The sequence below is a fragment of the Aquarana catesbeiana genome, linkage group LG01, assembly GCF_042186555.1.
Source record: "Aquarana catesbeiana isolate 2022-GZ linkage group LG01, ASM4218655v1, whole genome shotgun sequence".
Taxonomy (NCBI): domain Eukaryota; kingdom Metazoa; phylum Chordata; class Amphibia; order Anura; family Ranidae; genus Aquarana; species Aquarana catesbeiana.
In genome coordinates, this window is record NC_133324.1 from 962,935,653 (window position 1) to 962,949,589 (window position 13,937).

At 42.9% G+C, this 13,937-nt stretch overlaps 1 protein-coding gene across 1 annotated transcript; it reads right to left on the reverse strand.

Annotated features, from left to right (window-relative positions):
• Positions 1–2,615: 2,615 nt before the first annotated feature.
• Positions 2,616–4,419, reverse strand: LOC141128782 (serine/threonine-protein kinase SBK1-like). The gene is made up of 3 exons (XM_073616276.1): positions 4,245–4,419; positions 3,601–3,803; positions 2,616–3,173 (listed from the first exon to the last, which is right to left on the reverse strand). Exons 1-3 carry the CDS (start codon positions 4,417–4,419, stop codon positions 2,616–2,618), a joined length of 936 nt encoding a protein of 311 aa, XP_073472377.1.
• Positions 4,420–13,937: the final 9,518 nt, after the last annotated feature.

A 13,937-nucleotide genomic window follows, 5' to 3' on the forward strand; every position in this document is an offset into this window, starting at 1 on the left:
TACAGGTGGCATGTTGGTTGGTGCGTGCTGCAGAATCATCTACAGCCTGTTCAATAGCGTCCATTCTTGCCCCTAGACTCTGGAGATCTGCTTTAATCGATGTAGTGATTTGCATGGCGTTTTGTGCTAGCCCTGTAGCAAGCATGTCCGAGAAGCAGTTAAGCAGTTGTGCCATCTCTGGGGGATGATTATTGGTGATGGGGGAGGCCTGTGGGGAGTCTGCAATGGTGTCAGGGGAATTAAGAAGGGGAGAATAAGGGTTGCCGTTCTGCATTCTGCTGAGGAGAGATTCGGTGGACGCAGGTGATGCCAAGTAGCTTTGGGCCCCCATAATGTTACTCACTTGTGCCGTGGATGGTGTGGATAACGCTGGAGGATACACCGGGCCTTGTATGTTAGCAGTGTCTCCGCATGGAGTAGTTGCAGCCGCCATCTTGGAAGGTCCCGGGGGGAGCTAGGCCAAAGTTCAGCTGCCTATTAACGTCTTTCTTCTGCTGGGATCCGGACATTTAGGCTGGTGCCCAGATGTAAGAGGGTCTGATACCTGGTCCTCCTGCCAAGATCCGCTAAATATAGCGCTTATGCTGAGCTCTGGAGGGCCGGAGCGGTGCGGAGCTCTCAGTAAGCGTGTCGCCCCGGAGGTCCCGTGCATGCGCACTCCGGTGATAGGTGTTCTTATCGTTGGAAGGAATTCTTGCTTGGTGAGGGTCAGGTGTTAATGTTTTTTATTTTTTTTTATGGCAACTCTTGTACAGGTTACTAATGTTACCATCTTTGTGTGTTCCAATATTGATATCAGCAGTGTAATATTCCTTTAAATTTCGTACCTGGGGGGTGTCTATAGTATGCCTGTAAAGTGGCGCATGTTTCCCATGTTTAGAAAAGTCTATCAGCAAAATGACATTTCTAAAGGAAAAAAAAAGTCATGAAAAACTACCATCACTAGCACCAGCTATAATGAATTGTCAATCCGGCAATACACATAAAAGGTCATTGACAAAAACGGCATGGAATTTCCCCACAGGGGAACCCCGAACCAAAAAAAAAAATATCCATAAGATCCATAATATCCAAATCCATACCAGACCATGCAGGATATGGATTTTAATGGGAACCCCACGCCAAAATAAAAAAATGGCATTGGGTCCCCCCAAAAATCCTTATCAGAACCTTATCCAAGCACTCAACCTGGCAGGCCGCAGGAAAAGAGGGGTGGATGAGAGAGCGCTCCCCCTGAACCGTACCAGGCCCTCAACATTGGGAAGATGCTTTGAGGTAGCCCCCCAAAGCACCTTGTCTCCATGTTGATGGGGAGAAGGGCCTCATCTCCACAACCCTTTTTATGATGGTTGTGGGGGTCTGCGGGCGGGGGGCTTATCGGAATCTTGAAGCCCCCTTTAACAAGGGGACCCCCAGATCCTGCCCCCCCCTGTGTGAATTGGTAATGGGGTACAAATATACCCTTACCATTTCACAAAAAAAGTGTCAAAAATGTTAAAAAAGACAAGAGACGGTTTTTGACTATTCCTTTAATAATTTATTCTTCTTTCTTCTGGTCTTCCTTCGGCGTTCTTCTTCTTCCTCTGTCTTCTTCTTCCCCCGCATCTTCCTCCGCTTTCTTCTCCGGTCTTCTCATCCGGCATCTCCATTGGGATTTCCCCGTGTTGTCAGAGGGGGCGGGGTCACCCTGCTTACGTAAATGGGTGAACCTGCCCCTTCTGACAACACAGGGAAATCCATAGGGATATCCTTGTGGGTCAGAGGAGTTCAGGGTCACCGGGTGGCCCCGCCCTCAATTATATAAGAACTGTCACCTCAACAGAAGCGTCACACAGCGAAACACTCCCACTGAGGTGGCTCATGTGGGGGACGAAGGCGGAGAAGCCAGAGGAAGATGCCAGACGAGAAGACAGGAGAAGGAAGCGGAGGAAGACACGGGGTAAGAAGAAAATGGAGGAAGAAGAAGAAAACCGAAGGAGGACCAGAAGAAAAAAGATGGAAGAAGAAATGGGGAAAGAAGAAGAAATTAATAAAGGAATTGTCAAAAACCGTCTCTTGTTTTTTTTTAACATTTTTGACACTTTTGTGAAATGGTAGGGGTACAATTTGTACCCCATTACCAATTCACACGGGGGAGCCTGGGATCTGGGGGTCCCCTTGTTAAAGGGGGCTTCCAGATTATGATAAGCCCCCCAACTGCAGACCCCCACAACCACCAGGCAAAGGTTGTAGGGATGAGGCCATTTTGTTCTTCTCAAGTCTGTGGCAGAGACTTTTTTGTCCGTGAGCCATTCCGGCTGCTAGGCAAGTGAGAGAGGCCTATCCGGGTGGGCAAAGATCTGTTGACTCAAGGTGTGTTTGTCTTCAGGTTCTCAAATTCCTCAGTGATCTGCATAAGGTATCTGAACCCTCCTGCAACTCCCTTTCTACCTCTTTACTGCTACCTCTTCAAACGTTTTACAATAAAGCATTGGAAATGTAACGAAGTGACTGGTGCATACATTGGTGGGCATAAGGCCTAATATAGACTCTAAGTCCCGTGTCTGGTGGAAATACAGGTAAGGGGGTGATGGCAAAGACCCAAATAAAATCAGTCACTCCTTCGGGGGTAAGCACTACATATGGTTTTCTGAAGGTATTTCTGCTTTCCATGGCACATGAAGATATTTTATAATGTCCATTGCTGAGCACCTCTCAGTAGCATTGAGTGCCAAAAGATCCCAGAACATTTGCCTGGCTTCAAGAGAGAACTTCTTCCACTTTTCTGATGCTAAGGTAACATCCTTTCTGACTTGCCACCAAGCAAAGTCTCTGTACATTGGGTCATGTCTCTCTGCTCCTTTCCAAAGGTATGATCCAGTCATAGTAAAGTAAATGATGACACCAAAGGCCCAGATATCAATGCTCGGGAGTAGAAGCAACTGATCTCCTTGTTTACGGCTATACAGTTCTGGAGCCCTATACGGTGTGAAGCGGGATATAGCTGGTACTTCAGTACCCTGGAACCGTGTCAGTCCAAAATCTGCCAATTTAATAATATTACATTCAAAGTCCATTAGCAGAATATTGTCCGGCTTGATGTCACGGTGGACTATCCCTTTGGTGTGCATGTATTCCAAAGCACTGGCTATCTGAGGAACACATCGCTTTACTGTATCTTCATTTAAACCAACCTATGAAAAAAATAATACAGGACAAAATTAGCCACTAGACACCAACATGGCAAAATATAGACACCAACATTGAAAAAAATGTAATCAAATAAGAAGACTATATTATCCATTATACAGCAACATAAAATATTAGCTAAATTCACTTGAAATGATACTTAAAGGAAACCTGTTGGTATACATATATGAGATATATGAGATTCACCATTGCTGGTGAAAGATCCAGGACCATCATTCTTCACCTTGCTTCACAGCTGAGAAAGTTACATACCTAAAATCAAGGTTAATAATGAAATGATACAGTATCCCACTAACTCACTGTAATGAGTGGGGAGTTCTTAAACCTCTACTTTAAATACTTTAAAGAAATTAAAGACGGGGAATAAAATAAATTAATTTAAAGATTATTATTGTTTTCATACAAACTTACATTTGGTTTTATTAGAGAATAAAGAGTTCCAGCTGTCGCCACCTCCTGGATAAATGCATAGTCTCTACTTGTGTGAAAGGCAACTTCATGGCTCCTAATGATGTTGGGATGGCCACTGAGGCTGATAGACATCCCATATTCCACCAGAAAGTTGTCCATTGAAACTTTTGCCTTGCTAAGCAGCTTCACGGCCACTAACTGACCTGTCAAACAGAGAGAGAGAGAGAGAGAGAGAAAAGAGAATTAGTAACATAAACCAAATGCAGAAGCTTGCTAAAAGCCCATTGAAGTGTGCCAGAAGCTTGAGTAAATCTACAGCAGTGACTCGTTAAGATGCATAATCATCCCTCCAAAACTGGAAATGATGGCTGCTTTAAGAACTTACTTTGAAAGATACTTGGAAGTAACTTAAAAGAGCGCTGCTCAAAGCAAGGTTAATGCTTTGTAAATGCTTCATATACACAATGTTCAGGATAATATTTACAAGCTAAAGTTAAACAATTTATGTGTACACGTGGCTTCAAGGTTGACCTACTGATTGTCTACAGATGAGCAATTCTAGTTCCATTCATTTAATTTGATTCAGAAGCATGACTAATACTAAGAAATTATTTTCCTGACATGAATTAATCTATAACATTTACCTGAACCCCGATGTTTGGCCAGGAGGACCTTTCCATATGAACCCGTCCCAAGTTCTTGGATCGGGTCAAAGTGTCCTGATACCTCCATCATCTTCAGGTTTTCGGAGGTCTGGGTGATGAGTTGAAGGACTTGCCTTGCGGTGTTCTTGGTCACCTCCTTGATGTTAGAAGCCATTCTGAAGTCACGACAAAAAAGAAAATACAGATTAGTTTCCCTTGACATTGTAATTATGATATCAAACAGCATTAAACATCCCTCTGAATATTGCCCAGCATATATGGTCAGGTTTTTACAACCATATGTATCCCAGTTGGGGAGATATCATAATCTGTGTCGTCTCCAGTGATGGATACATATGACAGTTAAAAGCTGACAGAGATTACAAACCAAGAAATGGGTTTTGGTTGAAGCTGATCTCTAAACTGCAGCACTAGTAGAGAGTGGCTGGTGAAAATTATCAACATTCTAGTTAATAGAGGTTCAAATGTCACTGGTATTGTAACAAGAGAATAAGAGAAATTAACAAACACTTCCATGAAAACTAAAAACAAATTGGAATGGTGGAATTTGGAACCCAAACTACTATTTAAAACAATCACTAAACAAAAAAAATGGATTGTGCTTTCACACCCAACTGTTGGATCATGGAAATGATCAAATAACCTAAGATTTCACACTTCAAATTTACTTCATAGATATATGAAGACATAACATATCCATGTATGAGGTTGGTTATATTTAAAAAAGAATTAAGTATTGCAAGATAATATGGATTTCCAATCCATGTGTGGATCTCTACTCTGACCATAAATGGGAGGAGAAAAAAAATCAAAATTTAAAGAAAATTAAAGAGTTTACCTATTTAACTCACTGCTAAGTTATCTGTTACAAAGAGTAGACAACAGGTTCTAAAAGAAAGATCCTGATATTTTAGAGGAAACTATAATATTTTTAATATATAGAGAAAGGGATTTGGGACTTTAAAATGAAGCAGTTGAAATGCGGAGGATTAAAATTGTAAATTTATTAATCATAGTAAATATAGTAAAAGAATTTCATATATATATATATACACATACAGAAATAATTGGCACAAAAATATAGGCATGATCGATGGACAAGTATACACAATTGAGTACATGGTTCCACAGAGTAAATGGTGGTCAAGGTGGTATTGGTACAAAATAACATATAGCTTATAGGTGTCAGGGGTGGCATGTCCGGTAACTGACAATAAAGTTACATGGAGAAATACTGTAGTCATAATATTATTGAAAAAATGATGGCATCAAATGCAGGAGGCGGAGCAGACATGCATTGTTAGAGCTCCACACCGCTGAGGAGAGAAGAGAAGGACAAAGTGGAGCCTGAAGGCTCAAAAGGTATCCATTTGAACCTTTTTGCCCCAGGGAACAAACTGTGAAAGTTTGGGCAGGAAATATGGTACTGGGAGGAAACCGTGGCAGAAATAAAAATCACCTCACAAAGAGCTCACAGGCACTCACTGCAGCTGAAGCAGCTCCAGTCACCTCACAATATACAGCATCAGGGCGCTCTCACAGACAGAAAATGTCACAGCAAGACTCTCCATTTGAGTCAGATACAGAACAAATCCTCTCACAAACTTCTCCACAAGCCTCCTCAGTATCCCCAGTAATATTATTACAATTTGAAAAGATGCTTCATAAGGCTTTAAAACAAACCTCAGACCAAATAACAAAAAGCCTAACCAAAGAAATAAGAGAGCTGGGAAACCGCACCGCAGCCTTAGAAATAAAAATGGATGAAATTGAAATTACAACCCAAGAAAATATAACAGAATTGGAACAATTAAAAAAAGAGAATTTAATACTTCAAACTAAGCTCGAAGATTACGAAAATAGAGCCAGATGTTCAAACTTGCGCATAAGGGGAATACCTGAAACTGTGACAGACCTGCAATCTACTATTACTGCTCTATTACAAGAACTAAAGCCAGATATCCCTATTGAACGTTTAGAACTGGACAGAGTACACAGAGCCCTCACAGCCAAAAAGAAAGATGGACCCTCACGTGATATAATCACAAAATTTCATTATTACAGAACGAAAGAACAAATACTAATTGCTGCAAGAGAAAAAAAAGGAACTTAATTTTCAAGAACACAATTATCAAATTTTTGCTGACCTATCCCAACTTACTATTACTAAAAGACGATCCATGAAACCCCAACTAATAGAACTGCAATGCCACAACATTATGTATCAATGGGGCTTCCCCTTTTCAGTCAGATTTAACTACCAAGGTACAATTTACAGAAGCAGATCAGCAGATGAACTACAACAAACCCTTTTAAAATTAAATCTGACAGAACCCACAAGCAGCAACACTCCCACATGCAGAAGAATGGCATCATCTTCACCTTCAGGCAGCACCCAGAAAATTTCAGAACAAAATGGGAATCATCATTCTCACAAAAGAGGCCGTTATGCCACATCATCCATGGACCAAGAAGATTCAATGGACTGACATCCTAATTCCTGATATCTCTTCATTTATTATACTAAAAGATGGTTCTCTATAAAAAACCTATATTTATAACTGAATGTAACTGCATTCTGATAGTCACACACTGTGTGGGATCATGTTACATTCCAGTTATATTTCTTATTACTTCTGATTCATATAGCCTTAGAATATATAAGTGAAATAAGGAAATTCTTGTTCAGTTATATATTATCAGGTAATAACAATAGATTTATTACTTTTTAGGACAAATATGTTCAATAAGCCAGAAGTAATGGAAGCTTTTTCTTTCTTTTCTTAAAACAAATATATTATTACCTAACTAGTTCCTAGAATTATGTTTTCGTTTATTCTAATCTGAAGCAATACAACCTCAATTTTATGAGTTAACATATCTAAACAGTTACATATGAATAAAATATGTAATTGTTTACTCTAAAAGGGTTAAAATCCCAAAATAATTCAAACTATCTTCATCAATACCAAAGTTATTAACAGTACCTTTCTAACTGAATTATTTAGCCTAGGGCAAGACTAACCATATACAACCACCCTGGAATAAATAATTTCAACAAAAACTATATTCTGCACTCCAATTAATGAAACATCATTTTGATGTCTTTTGACATAGCACTTCTCTCCTGTAAGCGGAAGATCCGTGTACCCCCATTAGCCCTCCTCATTCTCCCAACCATATTATGTGGGAGTGTGACGATGGCACTTATTCCCCTGAGAGAAATATTTATTCTCTTTCACGGGTAAATTGTGATTACTTGCAAAAAATAAACCAGTGAATTCTGGAGTAAAGAGTAAACAAAAAACATATGAGATTAGATGATACATTGTATAAATTCTTTTCTATCTATTCATCTCTTCAGTCCACACAGGTTGATCTGCGCAGTCAGCTCTGCATAACAAAAAGTAAGTCAAAACTATTTGATCTATTGCCATGGCACCACTGAATATACTTTCCCTGAATGTTCAGGGAATAAATGTCCCTCAAAAAAGGACCAAAGCCTTCCGTACTTTCCATAACAAGAAGGCTCACATAGTATGCCTCCAAGAAACACACTTCACCAAAGATTCTACTCCAAAATATATTTCTCCTTTTTATCAACAAATTTACACGGCTTCTGCCTGTACCAAGCAAAGGGGAACTCTAATTGCATTTCACCGATCCACACCATTCACCTTATCATCAGAAATTAAAGACCCAGAAGGTAGATACCTGATACTCATGGGTTATATAATGGATACAGCAATCACGGTGATTTCCTACTACGCTCCTAACAAACAACCTACACCATTCCTCTCACATATATTACAAGTGATTAATACACACAAAATAGGAACAGTGATAATGTGTGGGGATTCGAACCAGGTCCTCCTCCCATTTCTAGATAAATCACCTTTTACACCATCCAAAATAACCTCTAGATTACCTTTTTCTCAACTTCTTTCCAAATACAATCTGGTAGATTCATGGAGAGAAAGTAACCCAATGAAAAAGAAATTCACTTATTTCTCGCACCCTCATCAAACCTTCACCAGAATAGATCATATTTTTCTAACAATAGGAATGATACCAGAAATTATTGCATCAGATATAATTCCGATTCCATGGTCTGACCATAATGCAGTATACACTACTATAGCCTCAGCCATACCAAAAGCGCATGACCCAACGTGGTACTTACTGGACATAATGCTCAAACACCCACTACATCAGATGGCCATTGAACAAGCTTTAAAGGAATACATATCAATTAATAATACAACAGACATCTCCCCAATAACACTGTGGGAAGCTCATAAGCCTGTCTTGCGTGGTACAATACAAAGACAAATGGCACTATTTAAACGGGAACGCAAAAATCTAGCAAAAAAACTAGAACTCATTTTTAATGCAGCCTACATATCATTTCAAGATAATCCATCTCAGAGTACAAAATCTCATCTGGAAAAATCTAGATTGGATTACGATCTATTTCTCACTGAGTCAGTTGATAAATCCCTCAAACGCTCCAAACACAATTTCTACATGAATACAAACAAACCAGGTACATATTTGGCTTGGGCATTAAATTCAACTAACAAATCTTTCAAACCAATACGTTTGAAATTATCAAAAAATGTTTATACTTGTAATCCAGTTAAAATAGTCCATAAATTTCACTCACATCTCGCAACTTTATACAAGACAAACAATGAATTTAATCCTACAGAAGCTGAATCCTTCTTCTCAAAAATAACCTTACCTGAGTTATCTCAGAATCAAAAAAGCAGTTTGGATGAGCCTATAACTATAGATGAAGTTGCTAACGCCATAAAAGACCTAAAACTTAACAAAAGACCAGGCCCAGACGGCTACTCGGCTTTATACTATAAAACATTCTCAGAAATACTCTCTCCCATTCTCACTGAAACTTTTAACAAACTTCTAGATGGACATTCTTTTCGGCAAGAAACACTAATGGCAATTGTTTGTATGATCCCAAAACCCCTTTCTGATGATACTTCCTGTGTGAATCGGCCTATCTCTCTGTTAAACCTCGATATTAAATTATTAGCAAAAATAATAGCAAAACGCCTCAATAGCATTATAGGAAGATTAATACATAGAGATTAGGGATGAGCTTCGTGTTCGAGTCGAACCCATGTTCGACTCGAACATCGGCTGTTCGATCGTTCACCGAATTGCGAACGATATGGGCCGTTCGCGCCAAATTCATGTGGCGCGTCACGGCCCATAATTCACTGCGGCATCACAGTGCATTGCTTGCTGATGATTGGCCAAGCATGCACTATGACCCACATGCTTGGCCAATCACAGCGCCGCCTTAACAGAGAGCCATAATTGGCCAAAGCCAAGGAGGCTTTGGCCAATTATGGCTCAGGGGATTTAGTACACGCCCCACACTATATAAGGCCGCCTGCACGGCGGCCCTGTGCAGTGTGTTCCGGTGTGCTTAGAGAGAGAGAGAGACAGTGTCATTTCATTTGAGTTAGCTAGATTAGGCAGGACAGTCAGTCAGTTAGCTGCACTTAAAGTGTATTGTGTATATATATGCATCCCAGGTGTTGTGTGTGTATATATATATATATATATATATATATATATATATATATATATATATATACACTGTATTCAGTTTAGCTAGATCCGTTCCTGTTATCTTCTAGACCATTTACATTTAGTGCAGTGCGTCCTGCTCACAGTGTTCAGCTAGATCCGTTCCTGTTATATTCCTACTGACAGGCAGGCTTGTCTTGTTACAGTATTTTGAAGAAAATTACTGGTGTTCTTTTGATCCTATTAGTACCACAGTCAGGCAGCTAGACTATTTACATTTAGTGCAGTGCGTCCTGCTCACAGTGTTCAGCTAGATCTGTTCCTGTTATCTTCTTACTGACAGGCAGGCTTGTCTTGTTACAGTATTTTAAAGAAAATTACTGGTGTTCTTTTGATCCTATTAGTACCACAGTCAGGCAGCTAGACTATTTACAGTTAGTGCAGTGCGTCCTGCCCACAGTGTTCTGCTAAACCTTCAAGTAAGTGGGGTGCGTCCTGCTCACAGTGTTCAGCTAAACCTACAAGTTAGTGGGGTGCGTCCACCTCACAGTGTTCAGCTAAACCTACAAGCTAGTGGGGTGCGTCCTGCTCACAGTGTTCAGCTAGATCCGTTTCTGTTATCTTCTTACTGACAGGCAGGCTTGTCTTGTTACAGTAAATACAGCTACCTGAAGAAAATTGCTGGTGTTCTTTTGATCCTATTAGTACCACAGTCAGGCGGCTAGACTATTTACAGTTAGTGCAGTGCGTCCTGCTCACAGTGTTCTGCTAAACCTACAAGTTAGTGGGGTGCGTCCACCTCACAGTGTTCAGCTAAACCTACAAGCTAGTGGGGTGCATCCTGCTCACAGTGTTCAGCTAGAACCGTTCCTGTTATCTTCTTACTGACAGGAAGGCTTGTCTTGTTACAGTATTTTAAAGAAAATTACTGATGTTCTTTTGATCCTATTAGTACCACAGTTAGGCAGCTAGACTATTTACAGTTAGTGCAGTGCGTCCTGCTCACAGTGTTCTGCTAAACCTACAAGTTAGTGGGGTGCGTCCTGCTCACAGTGTTCAGCTAAACCTACAAGATAGTGGGGTGCGTCCTGCTCACAGTGTTCAGCTAGATCCGTTTCTGTTATCTTCTTACTGACAGGCAGGCTTGTCTTGTTATAGTAAATACAGCTACCTGAAGAAAATTGCTGGTGTTCTTTTGATCCTATTAGTACCACAGTCAGGCAGCTAGACTATTTACAGTTAGTGCAGTGCGTCCTGCTCACAGTGTTCTGCTAAACCTACAAGTTAGTGGGGTGCGTCCTGCTCACAGTGTTCAGCTAAACCTACAAGATAGTGGGGTGCGTCCTGCTCACAGTGTTCAGCTAGATCCGTTTCTGTTATCTTCTTACTGACAGGCAGGCTTGTCTTGTTACAGTAAATACAGCTACCTGAAGAAAATTGCTGGTGTTCTTTTGATCCTATTAGTACCACAGTCAGGCAGCTAGACTATTTACAGTTAGTGCAGTGCGTCCTGCTCACAGTGTTCTGCTAAACCTACAAGTTAGTGGGGTGCGTCCACCTCACAGTGTTCAGCTAAAGCTACCTGTAGAAGGTTGGTGGTGTTCTCATACTACAGGCAGGCAGTTGATTTTGCTAGCTGCAGTATCAGTACATATATATATATATATATATATATATATATATATATATATATATATATCCCAGCTTAGTGCAGCTACAGGCCATTAGTATGTCTGGAAGGCCAAGAAGGAGAGGCAGACAGTCACAAGCCAATAAGAGAGGGCAAGCAGGCTCTGTGTCTAGTGCTGGTCGTGGAGACGGTGCATCCTCATCAGCACGTGGCCATGGCACACGCTTGGCCTTTTTTTCGGCAGCTGGCCATGTTGAGCCGCAACATGCGGAAGACTTGGTCGAGTGGATGACCAAGCCGTCCTCATCCTCCTCATCCTCTCTCACCCATGCCCAGGGTACTTTGTCTGGCAAAGCAGCGGCCTCTTCCCTCGGCTCAATGTCATCAGTGACTCCTTCCCTAGCCCCACCATGTCCTCCTGAGGAGTCCCTCGAACTGTTTGACCACAGTGTTGGGTACATGCTCCAGGAGGATGCCCAGCGTTTGGAAGGCTCTGATGATGATACTGAGCTCGATGAAGGCAGTAACACGAGCATGGACAGAGGGGGTGCCCAAGAAGGACAGCAATCTGGCAGTCATGCTCCCCCTGCTGCAGCATACTGCCAGGTTTGCTCCAGTGATGAGGAGGGAGGGGATGATGAGGTCACTGACTCAACGTGGGTGCCTGATAGGAGAGAGGAGGAGGAGGCGGCACATCACCAACGAGGCAGGATGCCCTCCAGGGGCCAGCCTAAGGGCAGCACATTGACTGCATCACACCCCAAAGCTCCACATGTGCAGGGCGCTGCAGTCTCTGCGCGTTATTCAAAAAGTTCTTTGGTGTGGGCCTTTTTTGAGACGAGTGCATCAGATCGCACCGCTGCTTTTCGCAACATATGTCTCAAGCGTATCTCGCGTGGCCAAAACATCTCCCGCTTGGGTACCACATGCTTGACCAGACATATGTTGACCTGCCATGCAGTTCGTTGGCAAGTGTATCTAAAAGACCCACACCAAAGAACAAAGAGGACCTCTGCTTGCTCCTCATCAGCTGAGATTTCCAACCCCACTAGACCTTCAGTCCTCTCTGAGACCTGCACTGAGAGGAATGAAGGTGTAGAATTAGGTGTGTCACAGCCACGTACTTGTGGGCAATCTGATTTTGGTACACCGATGTCAGATTGTACCAGGCAAATTTCCCTGCCCCAGCTGCTGCACCACCGAAAGAAGTTTGCTCCCAGCCATCCACATGCCCAGCGGTTGAATGCTAGCTTGGCAAAATTGCTAGCACTTCAACTGCTGCCTTTTCAGTTGGTAGACTCTGCCCCCTTCCGTGAGTTTGTGGAATGTGCGGTTCCTCAGTGGCAGGTACCCAAACGCCACTTTTTCTCATGGAAGGCGATTCCGGCTCTCTACCAGCATGTGGAAGGCAATGTCCATGCCTCGCTGGACAGGGCGGTCAGCGGTAAGGTGCATATTACCGCTGACTCATGGTCCAGCAGGCATGGACAGGGACATTACCTAAGTTTCACGGCGCATTGGGTGACTCTGCTGGCAGCTGGGAAGGATGCAGGACAAGGTGCAGTAGTGTTGGAGGTTGTTCTGCCACCACGCCTCCAAAATGCTAATGATTGTGACACACCTCTCTCCTCCACCCCCTCCTCTTCTTCTTCCTCCATGGCCTCTTCCTCGGAACCAGCGGTGCTCCGTAGTTGTTCAAGGGGCTACGCAAGTACGCAGGCCAAAAGATGCCATGCGGTGCTTGAGCTGGTGTGCTTGGGGGACAGGAGCCACACTGGGGCAGAGGTTCTGTCAGCTCTGCAGGGGCAGGTTCAGAGGTGGTTGACGCCACGCCAACTTAAGGCAGGAATGGTGGTTTGCGACAATGGCACCAACCTCCTCTCTGCCCTCCGACAGGGACAAATGACCCATGTGCAATGTTTGGCTCACGTCCTTAACTTGGTGGTGCAGCGGTTCTTGGGCAGGTACCCGGGCTTACAGGATGTCCTGAGGCAGGCCAGGAAAGTCTGTGTGCATTTCCGACGGTCATATAATGCCAGTGCTCGGCTGACGGACCTCCAAAAGGAGTTTAACCTGCCCAAGAACCGCCTAATCTGTGACATGCCCACCAGGTGGAACTCAACGTTGGCCATGCTGCAGCGGCTGCACATGCAGCAGAGGGCCATCAATGAGTACCTGTGTGACTATGGCACCAGGACAGGGTCAGGGGAGCTTGGTTTTTTTTCCCCACGCCAGTGGGCCATGATCAGGGATGCATGCACTGTCCTGTCACCATTTGAGGAGGCCACGAGGATGGAGAGCAGTGACAGTGCATGCATCAGTGACACTGTCCCCCTTGTCCACCTGTTGGAGCACACGCTGCGTGGAATAATGGACAGGGCACTTGAGGCAGAAAAGAGGCAGGAAGAGGAGGACTTCCTTAGCTCTCAAGGCCCCCTTTATCCAGACAGTGTTCCTGCGTGCCCGCCGATCACACAGGAAGA

What these genes read in the sequence shown, in the direction of transcription:
- LOC141128782 (XM_073616276.1), bottom strand. Translation starts at nt 4,419, where the DNA reads ATGGCTTCTAACATCAAGGAGGTGACCAAGAACACCGCAAGGCAAGTC. An exon ending in GGCCAAACATCGGGGTTCAG is followed by an intron (nt 3,804 to 4,244) that starts GTAAATGTTATA and finishes TCTGTTTGACAG; the next exon opens with GTCAGTTAGTGGCCGTGAAG. An exon ending in ATTCTCTAATAAAACCAAAT is followed by an intron (nt 3,174 to 3,600) that starts GTAAGTTTGTAT and finishes TTTTTTTCATAG; the next exon opens with GTTGGTTTAAATGAAGATAC.